Source organism: Mesitornis unicolor, unplaced genomic scaffold (assembly GCF_000695765.1).
Source record: "Mesitornis unicolor isolate BGI_N332 unplaced genomic scaffold, ASM69576v1 scaffold5971, whole genome shotgun sequence".
Classification (NCBI taxonomy): Eukaryota; Metazoa; Chordata; class Aves; order Mesitornithiformes; family Mesitornithidae; genus Mesitornis; species Mesitornis unicolor.
In genome coordinates, this window is record NW_010161608.1 from 136245 (window position 1) to 157136 (window position 20892).

Below are 20892 nucleotides of genomic sequence, written 5' to 3' on the forward strand. Positions count from 1 at the left end.
GTCTTTGAATACGGCACATGTGGATTTCTTATCTCACCTTATTTATTGCCATCCCTAGACCTACTGGCCTTTTTGGAAGTATTCGTAATCTAAATGTTCGGCCCAATCTTGGCTATAGCTTGGCTGTTGGTAGATCTACCCACTCAGAGATAAAATTAACCTCAGCGAAAACACTGGAGCTCTATTGCTCTGAAAGAAAATACGTCCACCATATGAAGTAACTCACAGTATTTATTTTTCACAACACCTGTACTTCACTTTCTTCATATATTAAACGAGGATATGATTAGTTATCTTGACATTCACAGTCAGAGTTTGCAAAACTCCCATAGACCTCAGTGGGATGCCACCTGATGTCCAATTGACTCTATTTAACACTTAACTCTCCAGAACTGTTATTAGACAATTTCAAGCTCTTGCTGCTTTATTTTTTTGTAAAGCTTGTGCTTATCATTACATCATCCACGTGGCACTCGATAAAGTTACCTCTTTTCAGTCACTAAGAGAGCCTTTTACATACTTAGTATGCAGCTGCAGGCTGCAGAATTTGGTGTACCAGATCAGTCAGTATGGAAGTATTTCCGGTAATTTATCTTTTGCTAAGCAAAAATACTGCAGCAAATACACAAGTAAGCATATTAAAAACAAAATGTGCTTGTATAAACATAACATACTAATATATTTATATGTATAATTAGCATTAAATTAGACTATATCTCTAGCATCTGAGGTGGACTGTAAGAATATACTTTTTCTAGAAAAGGACTGGAGGTCAAAACCACAATTTTGTACAGGAATATCATATAGCTTTTTAAAGCAACTCTTCAGAAAAAATCCCAATAGCTCTATTTAATTGGTAGGCCCCTATCATGTTTAAATCACAGGAAAAATATAATAATTTGATGGAAAGGATATTAAAACAATACATTCATCATTCTTACAAAACAGAAATTAAGGAAAAGGATAAAAACTTATCCTAAAGACTCTCATTCCATAAACCATTCCAAATGTGTTTGGTAGGTTCAACCTGTATGGCAATCTTTATTTCAACCGAAAGCCAGGGAAAACATGCAGGAATGAGCTAGAGTAAGTTTGAAGCATAAATACAAACAGTTTGATATATGCTTTTTGCTCTAGTTGTTAGAAAACAAACAGACAAAACACACTGACAAGCATGAACCAAGTATAATAAACCCTGTAACATCTGCCTAAAACTCTTGACAGCAACAGTCCGAGGAAGAAACTGTAACCAGAGGCTATAAAAGGAAGAAATGCATCAGGTCTAAAAGCATCCCAATATCTGCAGTACCTGCAGTAGCTTGGCAGAAAAATATGCCAGGCCTTTAAAAATAGTAAGAAAAACATAAAGTGCTCTGTTTAGTCAAACACACTAAAACTGCACTTATTAAGATAAATTATAATGTTTGTTATTTTAAGAGTCTTTGTATTCAAGTTGCATATGTTGTACACCTGGTTGTCTTTCAACATAAAGCATAAGGCACAATGCTTGCTTAAAAACCAAATTTTTTAAAGAACATCTCAGATAGAAACTTAAGGTCTGAATTTTCAGCCTTTAGCAGAATCCTAAAAAGCTGTATCTGCACTAATTCCTTTCTGTGCTAAAAGTTCAGTTTCCTATATGGGGAAGACACTAATTTGTTAACATTATACCAGATCAGATTTTAGCCCCTCCCCACCCCTGCCTCTTTTGCCTTCTCTTCCAGGCAGTATTTCCTCTTTAGTACCTTTCTAATGCCGTTTTCCTGGCTTTTACACACTATAGCTGAATAAAAATGACTGAGTTACACTAGCAGTAATACCACAGGCTGCCCCCCAGTAGCTAATAAAGAAAATCTGAACAGCATAAACATCACAGCACCTGAGTCAATAAAGATTTTAATACAACTTCGCAGATAAAGCTGCACAAGGTCTTGCTTCCCTGACCCCAACAACGAAACCTTCCATAACTGAACCAAGCATGACCTTACACAAGCATCTGCTTCGTAAGCAGTATTGTCATTTGCAGGATGTTAAGTGACCTATTTTTTTCTCACGTAAAGAAGTTAAAATCTAGTCATATTTTACTGTTATTAAAAATGAACACAAGGTAGGCTCTTCTGAAAATACAACAGCTCTTCTGGAAACGCAACAGGGAAATGCTCACTGCAGAACAGCTTCAATGCAGACAAGGTTATTTAGACTGATACTTCCTTAACTGCCCCCTTCAGGAATCAGATTCTTGCACTGATATCCTATTATGATTATTATATAGATGCCTTGCAAGGATATCTTAATTTACTATGAAGAAAAGGAAGCATTACACTTAGTGGTTGGGGCAACAGCAATTTAATTCAGAAATTCAAACCCCAAATTTCTACTTGTCAGATCTGGCAGTTCAGACAGTGAACACATTCTTACCCCAGATCCATCAAATAGTCACTGGTGAGAATGCTTTAGCAAGAAACTGGGTAAAATACAAGCGTTTAAAAAATTTCTTATAAAGTAGTCAAGCATCTCAGTGTTACGGCTTTATACTAACACTGCAGGAATATCAAACAATAAAGCCCAATTATTATTGCCTACTTAAGCAACAAGTCTACATGATGCTCAAATTCGGAAGATGAAAATAAATTTGCCCTGTGCAGCTTCTAATCTGATCTACCAACATAAACTCAATTGTATTTCAAATAAAAAGAAAGCGGCAAAGGGCCCATAATCATAAATAAAGGCATTCTAAGGAGGAACTTGAGGAGCACATAGAGTATCAATAAAGGAAAATTTGAGATATTATGAAAGGAGGTATTTACGAAATAAATACTGTGTTCACAAAAAGAGATACTGAGATTGAAAGTCCACTGAAGACAAAACATAAGGCAGATCACCTCCTTTTAATATAACAGAAAGTCTGAGAATAATGAAGACTCCCATCACATAACTGTCACCCTTATTTCTGCCTGTATCGTTCTGAGCTCTATATACAAAAACAAAAGCACTGAAAGTGTTCATTACCATCTCTATCCTCAGCCACCAAACAATGAGCTAATTATACCCTCAGAACCACTGTCACTAGGATGAAAAATTCAGAAATAAGGAAAATGTTTTTGTCCCACTTTTCTGCTGTTGATTTTGGATATCAAAGAAAGTAGTAGGATAAAAAGGTCTGAAATAATCAGGAAAGAATGAGTGTAAAATTATAGCTTAACTCACAAAAAACAGCTTACAAATGGGAATGTTTTGCCTTCAAAAAGTTATGATATTGAAGGTGTTTTCAAAATTTCGTAAGACACTGAAACAGATCTCATATCAGAGCTAGACAGTTCCAGCAAGGACCCTCTTTTCTGCAGTCCCCACAGAAGTGAAATGAATCTTGATGCTAGAGGCAGCAGTATCTCCTGGAAAGTTCCATCACGTTTAGCATCCACTGAGCCTTGCTATAAACATTATTACTTGGAAGGCAAGGCCAGGGTATTTTTATATAAGACTTTTGGCATTAAGGATTTTCCCATTGATGTACATGGTTAAAAAGGATCCTTTTCAGTCAAACTTTATTTCCTGTCTATCTCTTTCATTTTCACCTTTAGGAAGGTTTACATACTTCTGGTTCATGACATCCACATCCAATTACTACCTAAACAGAATTACATACCATCTGAGAGAAGGCTCACATCCATCTGCCTTTCAAGAAGCTGCACCCAGAAGACATACCAATCTACACAAGGAGAAAAAAATCTTCATTTACAATTTCCTCCTTTTCCTGTGAGTCCTCCTTCTAATAAAGCTATGATTGTCTAGCTAAAGGATGGGTGGGGACACACCAAAAAGAATGAAGGGGTGCGCTCCTTGTCCTGCTGGCCTTCTTCAACTGACAGCAATCCAGAATTTCCTCCCTTAGGGGGTAGGTATCACACATGAAAGGAAAAAGGTTTATTTCCGAGGGTTTTATGGTTAACTACATTTCAGATACCCTAGCTCTAACAGCTTCTTGTGCCCCTTTTTCTTTAAAATCACAGAGTTGAATAAACAGCCAGATATTTCAAGTACCACTCAGAGGATATAGGGAAAAACAGGCACTAAGTGATGAACATATATTTTACTGGAAAGACCAGCTTGAAGCTATTTCCTCCCATTCCTTCTTCATCAAACAGAGTGGAGAATTGACCCAGGCTAGTTAAAATGTAAAATTACTTCTAGGTTGGACTGGTGTCCTCATTCAGTTCACTGCACAGCCCCAAAAAACCTTGGTTTCAGCAGAGCAGCAGGGATGTTTGGAGCTTGGGTGCTGGGGACAGAGGGACAATGAGAGAAAAAAAGCCCAGGGATACATTTGTGATCGCACCTCTGCTGAAAGGACTACTCAAGGCTACAATCGCTTAAGGCACTGGAGTTACGGTTTCTAAATCCCTTCTGCTTGACTAAAACAGAATATAGATCTGTGCTAGCTCAGGCACCCATTACACAGCTTTCTTTTAAACTGACACTCTCACTAGACACAATCCCATAAGAAACCATTTGTCTTCTTCAGTACAACCAGCTGATCCTCCAGCTCCCGGCCCTCCAAGGATATATGGGCCTTTTATGTCAAAATACTTCTAGTTCATTACAGGCTCCTTTGGAAATAAAAAAAAAAAGCTAGCCAAACTGCATTAATCTGCTGCAGTCCTCATTGCAAATCAGACACCACCTGAAGGGGTACTTGCGGGAGCAGCTGCCAGCATTTATAGGGTCACAGGGCAAAATGAAAGCCCAGAGTCTGTAAAGATGACCTTTGCTTTCAGGCCTTCCTCAGTGGAAAAAAGGAGTGGAAATGCAGAGCCTTGGCTCACAGAGCTCTCCTACCTCTGTAGAGGAATACCTTGTAAGGAAGCACTAGCTTACCAAATACTCACTAAAATAACTTTCTGTCCTGCAGTATTCCATGTAAAACTAAACCATGCAACATTTCAAAGCAATACATTTTAAGTAGACTATCAAAATATCTTTATGTTATTTTTTCCTTATTTTTCTAGCTCTGGTTCCTTCACTCTCAGCGTTTTGTAAGGACATCCTCTTGTGTGTGTTTGACGTTACATCTGTTGCAAAGTTTGGTAAACACTTAAAATACATTGTTGCTTTCTTTCAAACCCACAATTACGGTTCACTTTACCAAAAGTCAGAGCATTTGGCTCATATTCTCGTGCCAACTCAACTCAGACGTACCGCACAACGCAGCTGACTCCCTAGGATGTGCCTTCCACCCCCAAATTTTCCACTTAAGCAAATTAATGATCAGGAAAGATGGGATACACCCAGAAGACAGAAAACCACTTATTCAGCAAGTCAAAAATGGATATGCTGGCACTGAAACTTATAGTTGAAAGTGAAACTCATCCTACGAAGAATCCCAGCTTTCAGCTGTCTGCTAACTACAGTAAATATTTCAGAGATGTCCCCTGAAATAATTTTTACTGAGAACAAATAGTACCTTCTTGTTAAAAGCAAAGAAGAGACTGGCTTGATCGGAAATAGGCAGTTCTTTCATCCTTCTAACGCACTTATTCCCTTATGTTCGGTATTTCTCAGAAAGGATGTCACTTCCACAGAGAATTCTGCTGCTCTACATTTTAAGAACTCAAATGTTCCAGTGAAGTCCAGCTTAAATTTCAGAAGCTGATAAAGGAAGTGGAAATGCAATGAAAAAAATGCATCTGGTGATTTAGACTGCTAAAATCCTTCAGACTAAAAGACAGCAGCAACTAGAAATCCAGAAACGCACTGCTCAAGCTCGCTGTAATCTCACATACCTTATGGAAGTAGGTGTGATTACGCTTTGCATGCCTATCTCTTCACATACAAAAGATCACATCTCAAATGTACGTAATTTGAGAGTCTGCCTTGTAGTCTTAACTATCCTCCCATCAACTTAACCAACACAAATAATAATTAACATAGGTGTTTCATAATCCTTCCAAAATATTTTCTTAGTAAGAAGGTGAGGATTGTTTTACCATTCAATAGAAAAAGAAGACTGTTTAACGTGGGTGTATGCCAATATATGAAAACTATTTAACATGAATATTTTTGCAGTGGTCTGGAGGATCATGAGCCTAAATACTGAACATTCCCTAGCTGCAAATTCGCTCTGCTCTGAATCACCATGCAACCCTGCACAGAACAAACAGACAGAAGAAAGTCAAGATGTAAATTAATTAAGCACATTAACGTTTAAAATTCTGTACTATGCAAGAAGCTAGAATGTCCCTGATGAAATTCAGGGCAGAGATAGACATAGATGTACCCTTACGAAAGGAAGGGGTGTCTCAGAAGACAGCACAAAAGGCTGCAGCACAGACACACTGAAGGGACACGCAAAGCCGCTGGTGGCACAGTCACTGTGCCTATGACTAGGGATGCCCAGAGAGTGCAAGGGAACACTCTCCTCTGCAGTGTTCAGGGGAAATTTCTAAAGTCCTTTTACTTGAAAGCTTTAGACAAAATCAAGCACTATACATCTCAATTTCCACCTTACCAAAAACGGAGAGAAAACCTGGCTCACCAGCAAAATAATTTGGAAGTTAAAGTCTCAGCTTTAGTAAAATCAAATCTTGTATGTTTGAGGTAATGCAACACACATAAACAATGTGTGGCTATCTAGCTTAAGCTGATAGGAGTTTCACTCCAGCCCCCACCTGGATATTTGATAATACATGCAAATATAAGCTTTAAACATATGCCATGAGGAATTAAGTAACACAACCTTGAAAGTGCAATTAATATTAATGCATGCAGAGGTTTTTTCCAGCCAAAAATCAAAAAACGGTGCTACAAATCTGGAAAACAGAACTTAGTACTGACTCCTAACAAAAGTAAAATCTTACGCTGTATGTTACTACAGTTTGCAGAAAACTGGCACAAGATAATATTTAACCTTGGCCTACAAGCAAGCATCATTTCATTAGTACAAATTCGTAATTAAAGGTACCAGGGGTAGGTATAAGCTTTACATGAACTCTCAAGGAAGTTGTGCATTTGTGAGAGATACATTCCTCTCTGCAAACACCTGCACATATACTTAACTTAAATGAAGTTTTCCTTCTCAAGCTAGTCTTGGAACTGTCAGCATCATTTGGTGATGCCAGCCTGGTGCATTTGTAACAATAGCAAAAGCTAAGATACACATTAAGGAAAAGGCCATTTTATTAACACTCTTAACTCTTTAACACTTCAACTATCAGGCAAAATAGCACATGGCTTGTTCACACAAATTTACTGATCAGAAATTAAAATTTATCAAAGTTTTACGTTCTGATTGATGTTATCTCAAAAACATTCTATCTCCTTTAAGGTAAAAAGTGGATAAAAACAGAAAAAAGGAGTCCTAAAAACAGTAGAACCGATGTTATTTTCAGCTAGCAACATTTCTCCTTCTTCAATTCAGTAGGTATCAGGAGGCTGCTTTGAAAACATCATGTAATTTTTCTGCGCAATTTTATCAATACCTAGATTTTGAACTCCTTCCCACTATAAGTTCATCCCATAAACACACAATGCTGGTGCAGAAATGGCATTCAAGTTTGGAACTCCAAAGCCTGAAATACAGTCATAGCAGTTTTATTTAAGTAATGCTGAAGTAGCTTGTATTTGATGTTCGAGAACCTTGGCCAATATATTGCAGTTTAGCAAAGAAAAGTGACTCACATCTGGCAACTGTGTGGTCTGCACACCAACTACCACTGCAATCATTATCACTACCAAACAAAACTGACAACTGAAAACTGATTAGTGATGGAAAAGACCAAGAGGAGTGGCACACTGAGAACAGAAACAAATGCAATTTTTAAAAGGTACAAAAGCATTCAGAGAAGATGAAATTCACCACTAAAGTACAACAACATTATGCATGGTTACTGTGAAAATCTATCCTGAAAGAACTGGGGGGCTAAAAGAAAACAAACCCAGACAATCTGCTATCTCATTGTATGAAAAAACCCCTGAACGAAACATGCCTAAGGTATGATTTCTAGTTCACTGGCTACAACTCAGATCAAATACTGATGCAGAGTGGCCATTCATCTGAAGTACGACTACTGCAGCTGTTATGTTATCTTTTAGTATTATTTTCCTTCTTCTCCTCCTATGTCCTTTGCTGTGTGCAAAAGGATGTGGCCACCACAGTTAAAAATTTCAGGAAAAGAACATTAGAGGCATTTAAATGATATGGGTTTTTTTTCCCCCTTTTCTTTTGATTTGCCAGTTCCTACTAAACCTAACAGTGGAATGGGTCTCATTTCAAAGGCTGATCATTTAACATATACTCAAGTGCTCTTTTACATTTTTAATTTTTGCAAAACATCCCCTTATAAACAGGCATTGTACTACAAAGTATTCCTGATAAAATGTCCAAGTGGCATTTAGAACATTATAAACATGGGAACCTCACTGGCAAAGCCACAAAGCACTGGTAAAGTATAGGGGCTTTTTCGTTGTTGTTGTTGTTGTTGTTGAACATTTCTAGTAATAAATATGCAAGCATAACAATGAGTATGTTTCTTTGAACAGTAATGTTACTTCATTTTTCCATCAAAATTTTACACCAGCACCTACTTCATCTTGGGGACCATAACCATTTGAGGATGGAAACATTGCAGCTGCTGCATATTACATATTAACATTGATGAACTACGAAGGTTTTGATCTGTTTGGAGGAAAAGATAGCGATGGTGGGCATCTGTTCTTCTGAGGAAAGTTACTCTCACATACACAGACCTATTGGGTAAAATACAGCCCTTTAATAGTACATGACACAAGAAGAACTCTTCACCTGGTAACAGGAAACAGCATCTCAACAGTTTACCCACAAACACATTTTAAAAGTTAGATCCAAATTAAACTGAATACAAAAACCTTTCGCATCAGGTCCTAAGTGAACAGTTTCTCAGAAATAACACAGCTGAAACCTTCAAAATTGAAGGAAACTGCTGAAGGAAAATACTCTGCTTGGGTTTTTCCACAAGGCATTATCATAAAGAGCTCTTTTGAGCAGGCAGACACGGTTCTTCAACAAAACCAGCAGACTTCAAAATGTTCCCAAAAAACAATTTGCAGCTTATCACCAGTCCCCCTTAAAGCACTCCTAGCTACATCTCTTTCATGAGAAGCCACAATCTCAAAGAAGCAAAAAGACAACCCAGTAACAAACCAAAACCAACTGCGATACACCTTTTGGACAAAAAAATCCCCCTTCTTTTGGGGCAAAGCAACCAAGTGGGAACAGTAAAAGGAGAAATGGCCAGCATGGACATTGATTAAGGACGATAAATGGGCATATGAAATGAGCTCAATCTGTCAACTTAATGACTCGGCGTAAACAATTGGGAGTTTTCCTCTCGATTTCTGTTAGAGCAAAGTACAGCTATTGAATGCGTTCGAAAATACTGCCTCTCGTAAGGTAACCTTTCCCTCTGCATGAAGAACTACCAGGAAGTTCAGTACAGAATGATACATTAAAGAAAAGATGATGCCAGCATTGTAGAAAAATCAATCACCAGCTCCAAAAAAGCCAGACATAAATGACTTAATAGTTTCCTTTGAACAGAATATATTAATTTTTATATAACAAAGTAAAGGTAAGTACCACAATTTAAGTGCTTCCACTTATTTAGCAAAATACCATCACTTAATGTTAAAGATAATTTTATTAAGTTCAAAAGAAAATGGCAAAAAAAAATCCAATACAGATCACACAAAGGTGTGTTTTCAACTGCCATATAGGTTGAACAAACTCATTAAGAAACAGAATCTGACCCTTCAATAGATGTGTTCAAAGTTGATCCTATTTCACAAACAGGTTTCCAGTTTTGGTTTTCTAAATCAAGGATCATTAAACATGCCAGCATGCAGGATTCATCACCTGTATTCAGATATCGGTGAAATCTCCTCGTTCACGTCTCCAGCCATATGGTATAAAGTTAGCAACAGTTCTCAATAGCCCCAAGATGTAGGCAGGCCAGTTCTATCATGCTTACTATTATGGCAATTACTTGTTACCACCTCAAACTCTTTAATGGGAATTATTTTTCACTCCTTCAGGCAACTCACTATAGCTCCAATAAGAATTTGGAGCTTAAATTACTCACCTGTGAACATAATGCAACTGATGAACCGAATCAATAGCTATCACCATTTCAGCCAAATAAAAACGTGCCATATCTTCAGGTAGCCTGTCCTCAAACTTGCTGAGCAATGTAAGCAGGTCTCCTCCAACATAGTAATCCATAACCAGGTACTATGGAGTGGGAATAAGAAGAAAATAGAGAGGGAGTAAAAAACAATTTAATGAGTCAGTTGGAGACTAAAAACTAATCACAGCATAAAAATTAATTTATTGCAAAAATTATTATGATCATTACAAAAGCTAACCAAGATGCTTAGATGTTCTGGAAACAGTAGCTGGTTCAGCCTCATTTTACTATTTAACTTCCTTGAATATTTTTCATATTTATACCTCTCCAAATACAGTAAGCCTTATGACAAAACAGTATTAGGTTCAGCCACTGTCCCATCATCAAACATAGTTAAAATACTTAGATACTCCGGATTCCCTTATAAAAATGATACCCTTTGAAAGTATGCAGAAAGAGTAAAGGATTGAAGCACAGACCTATAAAACCAAAACCAATTGTGTTAATTTGGGATCTCATTTAAGGGCCCTAATTTCCCAGACTTTCCCTTCCCTTTTCCCCTGACATCATCTTTTCCCATTGAGCAAACAATTCTGGAGAGACAAATTGGATTAAGGCAAAGATTCAGAGACTTCCAGCAGCTCCAGTACAATTCCAGATATTGCTGACACTGAGCACAATACAGCATCTGCCAACACACAATGAAAGGTGTCATCTTCTCCAACTGAAATGATGCAGAAAAATACACTTGATTTCTGACTTATTAATGAAACAAAATCTGCTTGCCAATGAATCAGGTGTGAAGACTTTAAAGAGATCAGAACCTTTATCCATGAAATGTCACTTTCTTTAGAGACATGGTCAAAATGACTAGACAAAGTAAACTTAAGAAAAGTGGGAAACTCACAATTAATATCTTGTTAGCTTAGTTTAGTTTGTTTTAATTGTGAAACAGCAACTGGAAGGGAAAATGGGGAAAAGAAAAAAACCTAACTAATTATAGCTAACAAACTAATTATAAGCAGTCTAATTTAACACCCACTGAAAGGACATTACTTTCAAACATCATTGCGGACAGACTAATTAGAATAGTTTGCTACTAAAGTATAGAGTATCTGAAAGCTTTTGTCTCGAGTTCCATCCTCTGCTTCCAGGAAGGCCGCATATATCCATATTTAAAGCAGTGACTCCTAACAATAGCGTAAGATAAATCACAATTAATAGTACAGATGCAATAATGTATATCCCAATTTGATTCTTTAAATTTTTGGTAAAGCGACTTAAAGGGACTTTTTACAGTCAGTTCTCATTTGTTCAAGTCTGCTCCACTTCCAGAAAAAGAAATTACAACATGTGGAAAAAGTTCTGCAAAATTTTACCAGTTATAAAGAAGATGTGGGGCAGGCAGAAAGCTTATGCACGGTTTCTTGTGTCTCATGCTTACCCTAACAATAAAGGTGATGAACAAGAATTTTAACAATATGATCGAGAATAACCTGGGCATCCTCACTGATGACAAGTGCACAAAGAAAGTAAAGAACACATTTCCACAAAATTTTAAATGTGCCAACAATCAAAATTTCATCTGTTGCTTTGTGACATGAATAGTAAACTTCTTAAATTAACGCTCCCTCTGAAACAAGTATTAGCTTCACATGTTTTACGTTTTAGAAAAGAATGTTTAAGCCTTTGGAACCTAATATAACTATTATTAGCAGATACACTGCATAGAGATCTGCAAGAGTTTAAATTATTGCTCTGAAAGTGTATTGAAGAAAACCTCTTAAGATTCTCACAACTGATGTGGGATCTCTGCACTTTTTCTGGAGTATTTTTAAAAGCAGTACAGCTCAGTTACTGGATATACCAAAATAAAGAAATTTTGGCTCTTACAACACAGGACTCTGCACCTCTCATTAGCTTTAAAAGCTTTAAAAATACTTTCTACGTGCATGCAATCATCCAGATCTATTCAAGTCTCAAATACTTCTCAAAATACTACTGTACAACAGCACCATCCTTCCAAGAGAAAGAAAAAGCACAGTTTTAAGGACATTACATTCTAGTAACTAGTGGAGGTTTAGTATTTAATCCTAAATCACAGAATCATTTAGATTGGAAAAGACCTCTTGAAATCATCTACTCCAACCTCCTCTGCTCAAGCAAGGTCAGCCAACACAGGCTGACATGCACTGTGTCCAGTCAGGTTTTGAGTATCTCAAAGGATGGACACTCCACAACCTCCCCAGGCTTTGACCACCCTCACGGAAAAAAAAGTAATTTCTCGTGTTCAGACAAAATTCGATGCGTTTCAGTTTGTGTCCCAGCTCTTTCAGCCTCTCCTCATATGAGAGATGCTCCAGTACCTTAATTATCTTTCTAGTCCTGCACTGGACTTGCTCCAGTAGCTTCATCTCCCTTTTGTACTGGGAAGGCCAGAACTAGACACATCACTTCAGATGCAGCAGTGCAGGGCCTGCACTGACCTGCTGGCAACACTTTTCTTAATGCAAGCCCAGGATACTCTTGGCCTTTTTTGGCAAGAGCACACTGCTGGCTTATGGTCAGCTTGTTACCCACCAGGACCTAAAGCCTGCAGCTCCCAGCATATACTGGCACCTGGGGTTGCTCGTCTTCCCATGCAGAACATTGCACTTCCCTTTCCTGAGATCTCTCTCTGCCCAGTCCTGCAGTCTGTTGATGTCCTCCCGACTGATGGCACAGCCATCTGGCACATCAGCCTCTTCCAGTTTTTTATCATCTGTGAACTTGCAAAGGGTGCACTCCATCCTATTGTCCAGGTCATTAATGAAGATGCTGGTGCCAGTATTGAGCCCTAGAGGACACCACTAGGCCTCCAGCTGGACTTTGTGCTACCGATCACGACCCTTGAGACAGTTATTCAGTCAGTCTTCGATCCACCTCACTGTTGCTTATCTAATGCATCCTTTGTCAGCTTGTCTATCATGACAGTGTCAAAAGCATTACTGAAGACAAAGTAAAAAACATTTACTGCTCAATCTACACAGACTTTTTTTAAAAGGCCACTTTTGATGTATTTTATTTCAACAAAAAACACAGAGAACTAGTGATACATTCACTCTAAAATTATGAAAGCCAGTATGACTGATATTTTCCCCTGCTGTAGAACTAGCTCCTGTTAGCAGACTATCAGAGATAAAGAACAGAAGTTGCTCTGTGCTTAGTGAAAATAAGGAAACTGGCAAGATTAAAACAAGTTCTAGCAGGTTGCTGCAGAACATACAATATTTTCTTTGAAATACTGCTAAGAGTAAGATCAGAATTGCAGAAACTGTAAGATTATTTTTACTGTCCCCATTAACAAAGAATGAAGCTGGCTGGGAGATATTGAAAGCAGCAGTTTGATTCACAAATGCTGAGCCTTGTTTCTACATGAACTCCACCAAAATCCAGGATCTCCAAGTATATGAGCGGACAAAACAGAAAGCAATAAAAATCGCAAAAAAGTACTGCAATTCTGCAAGAATTCCCTGTATAGCACTTCTTTTATTGGACACACTGGGGGGAAAAAAGATTATGACTGCATAGTAGATTTTTAAGAAAACAGTAGAACTCACTAATGAAACAGAATCAAAAGCACAGGGCAATAAAATAAGCAATGAATGTGTACTTGTTTACCTTCTCAAGCATAAACATTACTAGAACTGTATCACAATCAAAACATTTTTAAGCGGGAGAGTTTTCATAGAAAACTGGCAGTCTTTCCTCTTATTAGCTTCTTTTTGCAAGTCTTTCAAAATACTACAAAACTAAATAACATTAATATACAGTTACAGCTTCCAACTCTCATTTATGAATATTTAGTGGCATTCTTCCATGCTGCAAGAACATTTTATTGCTTTACAATATCTTAGTGGGTTTAAGTCCTCAAAAAAGCACAGACCAATCAAAATGAACCATTGTTTTGAAACAGGGCTACTCCGCGTTCCTAACTGTAGAACACTATCAGCTACGTTAATCACAAAAATTAAAGTCAAACAGAAAGTTTAGGTAAGTAAGTACACTTTTATTTTTATGAATCCAATTAAACTGGAGTGACAAATTTTAAGAAAGAACATGCAGATAGATCACGTTCTATCAACAAATGCAAAATGGTTTGGAAAACAAAGACGCATTCCTGAAATACTTATAGCAAAACTTTAGAAGTTTCTGACCACTCTCCCCCCTTCAGAATCTTATGCACAAAATCACAGAAGCTCACACGGTCTTTACGGTCCAGAACACAAAATTAACAAATAAAAAAACCTGTATTTCTGTCTCAAACCACAACTAAGAATCTGCATTTCCATCCATATATACATAAAAGCAATACTCACTAAATAGTTTTCATCCTGGAATGCATAATGTAATGTTGTGATCCACTGGTTATCTCCATTCACTAACACATCTCTCTCTTCTCGAAAACAAGCTGTCTGACGGGGAGAAAAAGAATTACAGACTTTAAGTACAATATACTGAGAAACACATCTCACACGTCGACTATGTTTTAATATTATATTTTGGGGAATAAATTAAAAACCACCTCAGTTAAAAATCACTTACTACACTCGCCAGACATGCCAAAATCTATGAAAAACTAGGTAGCAGAAAAGTTCACCTTCTTAACCAGTTGTATCTCTCTATGTTGTTAACTGATGCAAAGGGAAAAATAAGCCGCTGTTTCCTATTGCCAAAAAATCCCATGTAAAAATCTTATCTTTTTTGTTCATATAGATAGTGAAATCAAGTATCAATAATGACAAAAAAACAATGTAAGGTTGAAGAAAACAATCAGTAATGACATGATATAATTATAACCGCAACAGGAGTTAAAGAACTAGAATCTGAAGTCTTGTGTCACTGTTTTATCTCATCATGCTGTTAGACTAGTTTTATACTTGGCTCTTCACATAAGCAAGGTTCGTCTTTTCATTTGAAAGTAGCTGCCAATAAGTTCCATGCAGCCACAATTTGATAATCATTAGGTTTTCTCCACACTTTGCTCAGGAAAAGTAGGACAGAATTGAATATTGCTCTAGTCAGATAAAAGCTGTTGACAGGACCTCCAGGAGGACCTCCCCTCAATATACTACAAAGAAATGGAGGAGGCAAAAGGTGCCTTCACAGCAAGTGAAACAGAGGAGGAACAAGAACTGCCAAGAAATGCTAAAGATACTTAAGAGAAGGAGGAGAACACAGGTTCATATGAAACAATAGAAGATACAACATGAAGAAAATAACCGACCAGAAAGCAACAAGGCAGTTAATTTAATGGAGATCTTACAACATGCCCCAAGAAGTGAATAAAATAATGCACCAAAAGCAGCTTTGCAGAAAGACAGTGGAAAATGACCAAACAGATGAGAAGCCAAAAATAAACTATAGCAAAGAACTGTGATGAATGTTTTGAAGGTGCTGAGCTCTGAAATGGGTATCCATGTACCAAAAAGTACAGCCAACTACAATTTCTTCAGAAAAATGTCTAAAAGATAGCATAAAAGACAGAATAATAATTATATGGGCTCTATTTAGAAGGCAGATGGAGAGTTAGAGAAAAACACAGACCGCATTTCTTCCAGCACACAGTGCTACTTCACAAAGATGTTTCATCAATCTGAACCATGCTCTGACTCCTCCATCTTAGGAGACAGCTAAATTTAAAATGAAATAGAGCCTTTTCTTTTTACTTTTCCAGTTTCATTTCCAAAAACAAGAGACAAATACCAGAGCTCTCACATGGTTATTGCTGGCTGTGAGACTGGGAGAGTAGAGAATGAAAAGCAAAATATGATTTCAGATTGAGCTATACACAAGAATGCATGCAGTAAAAACAAAGCAGGAAACTTCCCCTGCCAAGCAAATAAACCACAGCAAGTCTTGTTTTGGTGAATACCGTGAGTAAGAATAATGCATACCAGGAAAAAGAATGATGGTATGCTTGAATCATAGCACGAGGTATGAAATAAATCAGTGAAATCTGAGAAAATAAAAGATGCTTTAAACAGATACACTCAAAGGTCATTAAATGAAAAATGGTCTTGAGGGTGGGAGAAGGAGAAAGGATGATAATCAGAAAGACACGATGCTGCTCTATGCTTCAGCTTGACTTTTTTTCCTTCCTTGTTTGTAAACTCTTGACATATTTCAGACAGAGATACTACAAATTCTTGTTTACACAAGGATAAGTGACAGATAGTTTCTCCACTTCTTATGACACAATTCACAGGATTAGTTACTACAGACAGTTTCTATAATTCCACTTGTTTTTGCCATGATTTAACGAAAGACCGTGCATTCCTTGAGCACTCCCAACACCCACCTCTGGGCAGTGCGCCTTGAGCTGACAGCAACAGCTATTACCACAGCAGAGCACAGCTGAGACAGTAATAACAAAAGAGCCTAAGTGGTTCGTGGGCTTTACATTAACTCATGGCAAAAAAAAAAATATTAAAAACTAAAAAAAAAAAGATGGTAGCAGGGGTTCTTGTGATTACTGTGAACCTTTTTTTGTGCCTTCCATTATTTCAGCATTATGCCTCGTCTTCCCTAGGCACAGTATCCTTGAACTGTTGGCAGAGACCTCCAGAGGTCATCTGATCCAACTCTGTCACAGCAAAGCCAACTTAGTGCTTTGTTTATATCTAAACTGTTACTGTGGCCTTCAACAAGCAAAGAAGTCAGGCTGCTCAGCCATCTGATGCTCCTTATAGCACCTTCCAGGAGTGCTGACTGCTTCCATGCCGTGTAATATCTGTCCTGGTCTCTCCCGAGCCTCATGTGGCACCACCATGGCGCACATGTAACTGTAAGTGACTGTCAACACTCAGGGTAGCAGGTCTGGGAGTGTACCAGCATGCTGTTGCCCACTTTCAGGTACTCCTTGTATCAGTCATATCCCCAGCTCTACATCACATCTTGGAGTTTTCAACAGTGGCAAGTATTTAGAAAGCTGCTCTTCAGAATACAAAAGAGAACACTGATGTTGCAACCTGCACAATTTCACTGTAGCAGAGTTTTTGCATACAATTACTATCAGAGCTTGCAGTCATCAACCATAATCTGGCATTCCCAAGTCTCTTAGAGTACATACTCCATTTCTGCTTTTACAAATGACTCCCACTTCTCTAAGAGTTGATACAAGGATATACAAACAATTCACTTCTTCCCTTTACGTACCTATATATTTGCCCTGCATTTTTGGACTGCATGATTTTCCTGTGCATTTCAGTGTTAGCACAGCACCTTGCTAACAGAACCAAAATGGGTCACTCCCCAACAGTAGTAACAACGGAGATATGTTCACCCACATTTAAAAACAACAGGTTACAGTTGCTGAAGGTCATGCTTTGTAACGCATTTTCACTCCAGATGGTTCTCTTTCCACTGTATATCCATGGGTTACAAATACATAGAAAAACATAGCTGTAATTCTTTTTAGGCTAACAGTTCAGACTTTCAGAAATTCAGCTGCACCCATGGGAAAAGTATTTTTTTTTAATACCTTGCATAGAGAAAAATCCTTCAAACCTATTTATAACTGTATTTTAATGGAAAGAAATAGTTTTTAAGCTGACTTTGAAAGGGTACATTTAAAAATAGAGTGGAACTTTACTTCTGGTCTTTTTCACTGAAATAAAACTTACGGTAATGACATGTGTCTTGGAGAGAAATACCTCTTTGTATTGAGACTAATGCCAGATTGCTCAGTATATGAATAATATCTGGATAAAGAGGAAACACATTGTGTAGGCCTAACCACAATCTGCATGCCATTTGTACTTCTTAACGTGGTAACATTTCCATTAAAAGAGACAGGATGTGCACAAATCAGAAATTTGCTTTAATTTCTCTGCATACTTTTTTTTTTTAAAGTGTGATGGTTTCCCATTGATTTAACTTCCTAACAAGATATAATTAAAACATAAATGTGGAAATCAGAATAAACTTGGAGGCAACTGAACAGCAGGGCAGTCTGAGAATAGAAAAGTAGGAGTTCCAAACAAAAACTGAGGTTAGAAGTAATTTGATCAGATAAGTTGAAAGAGACACCAAGACAGTGCTTGCACTGTCCAGACTAAAGAAAACCCAATAGCTAAAGCAACTTTGTATGCATAAGACACTGAGTTATATTTTTATGAGCCTATTTGTTAGACAGTTCATTTTTAGTATGCATAGATTAAGAATTTCAAAGCAATTTAAAGAGTTAGATACCTGTGCTGTCTAAAGTTAATACACAAGTCTTCAGGCACAGACTGCATTTTATAAAAGTTTCTTTCCAAAGGAATCCAGGAAAATGTATTGAGGGTTCTATGAAGAGTATAGTCGTAAAATGAAAGTAGGAGCCCAAGGCAAAGCAGGGCTGGTGAAAGAGCTGTTCCACCTTCTCCAGAACATAGAATGGACTTAAGCTTTAACAAGGATTTTTTCATCACAAATTTTTGCAGGTGGACATTTTGATGAAACATGCATTCAGATTATGTTGAAACTTTTATCTTTCTGATTTTTTCAATCTACAAATTGGACCTTGAGTAAGTACTAACTACTGATAAACTAATAGGCTTGAGTTATAACTCAGTAATTACCTTTCACCATGGAAAACACTTGCTGAACACTACATGCCTAAATGGAATAAATGCATTAAAAGATCGCTTGTATAGTCAGTAATTCTTGGGCAATTACAGAAAAGGTATAAATGTCTGAAACACCCAGCCCCACCTAAGTCAAGATTCCATGACATATTAACCCTTCTAATGAACTGGTTTATGCTTATTTTAATTTAATCTTCATATTGTCAGCATGTAATGAAGCACTTCCTCAATTCCCCTATACACAGATTTGCAGAGAGAGAAGTAACAATTCAGCACAGTAAGAAGGTGCATGATTATAGAGAAGATTTCTGTAATCTTACTTCAGCTCTCTTCAGCATCTCCCACTTATTAAGTATCTTCATGGCAAAAACTTTATCTGCATTCTTCAGTTTTACTACTGCAACCTGAAAAAGATAATGAAAGATAATTAAGACATGAAAACATATATTGTTTTAATTTATAAGAAGCCTCACAGTTTTGTGTTTTTTTGCTTCAGTGTTCTGGACACTTACATTTACTATCCACACAATACCATACCATCACCATAAAGGAAGAGTAACATCACAATGGTGTAGGATATTTACTCTGCAAAAGTTCCAAGTCTATTTTAAGCTTTCAATATGTATCATGTTTTCTAGATGAACAATCTATCAGAATATCATGAAGCTACCACTGGCTGTATGCTTTATGTTCTTGGACTTGCCCTTCTAGTCCTACACAATAATTCAAATTACAAAACTGCCAAGACAACAATGTTGTAGCTTCTAAAACAACAAGAAAACTTCTTTCTTCAGTTTTAGACACAAATTAGATTGCAGGTTTGCCATAAAACAACTTTCACTCTCACTTCAAATAATGCACTAGATTTTCTTCAAATATATAGTAAAGTATTAATTCAGTTTTTCCACCTGAAGTTCAATGAGCTCTTTATCATATCTGTTGTTAGTGGCAGGGAAACAGCGAAATCCACATTTTCTAGAGAAGTAAAACATAGAAAACACAAGCCTCCCTCTCTCTCTCTCTCTCATTGCTTCTGAAACATTAAATAACATAAGCCTATACAAAAACATATTAACAAAGCCAACTGACACAATCCATTTCGAGAATATTATAGTTTTGTTTAGCTATAATAAGAGCTATCATGGCATATTTTTAGGAAAGAAGGGAAGAAGTTTACACAAACATGTTTTCACAGTTCAGGCTTCTATGGGTATAGGAAGCTAAGTGCCTTACCTGAAATGGTCATGAATCTGTCACAAACTCAGAGCTGTTGATCAGAACTAGAACACACCACTACACTACCACTCCAATTATAGAAAAGTTTAACGATCAATACATGTTGACAACCATTCTCCAAATATCCCATTCTGTCTCTTCCCTTTCAAACAAATCTTAAGGCTTAAGGAGATAAAAGTCTATTTGTGAGTGCATGTGGTTACACACCAACACGCTGTCACACAGATTATAATCATCTTCATCCTGCAGGCCAGTGACAAAAAAATACGAAGGTTGAATCCTACATTCCTTCCATCTCTTTCATAATCAGTCAAGCAGCTATGTGTGAAGACAGTGACAACAAAAAACACAGGATCAGTTTGAAGAAAGTGTCATGCAAACCTCTTTCAACCATCTTCAAATGTGTCATCAGCTGCAGCAGCTTCAGAAACTCAGCAAAAGAGCACGGTGAAGGATCGCAATACTCAGTGTCATTACATTATGTAGTTACATACTCATGTCTAAACTAAAGCGTGTCTACAAGTGTACATCTTGCTTAGCCACAGAGTCATAGACGAGGCAGCTGTCACTTCCCATATACGCAGCAACGCATTATCAGCCCTGCTCTTGACACTGCTGCCTTCTGGGGCCACAGTGGGAGGGCAGGAATAAAAAAAGGAGACAAGACAGAGAGGTACTACACCTGCTTGTTTAAACTAGTTTATGAACTGAAATTTTTCAATGTTACTTCATGCATAAAAATGGAGGTTCAAGTCCAGACTTGAGATCTCTCAAGGTAATTTCAGATTTGAAACAGAAAAATAGATTGTTACTTTAGACTATAATCTAATTTTAATTCATAAAGAATATCTACACTCCTGTGTGTGGCACCCCAAGACTGAACATCTAAT

The 20892-nt window shown here is 37.3% G+C and overlaps 1 protein-coding gene across 1 annotated transcript in view; it reads right to left on the reverse strand.

Annotated features, from left to right (window-relative positions):
- The window catches only part of CDC42BPA (CDC42 binding protein kinase alpha (DMPK-like)), a 119718-nt gene that overhangs the window by 94208 nt on the left and 4618 nt on the right, over positions 1 to 20892 (reverse strand). Inside the window, exons 2-4 of the mRNA XM_010193375.1 lie at positions 19087 to 19170; positions 14516 to 14611; positions 10113 to 10261 (exon numbers count right to left, since the gene is read on the reverse strand). Of these exons, the coding sequence (XP_010191677.1) occupies positions 10113 to 10261; positions 14516 to 14611; positions 19087 to 19170 (329 nt within the window). The remainder of the gene's footprint in view (positions 1 to 10112; positions 10262 to 14515; positions 14612 to 19086; positions 19171 to 20892) is intronic.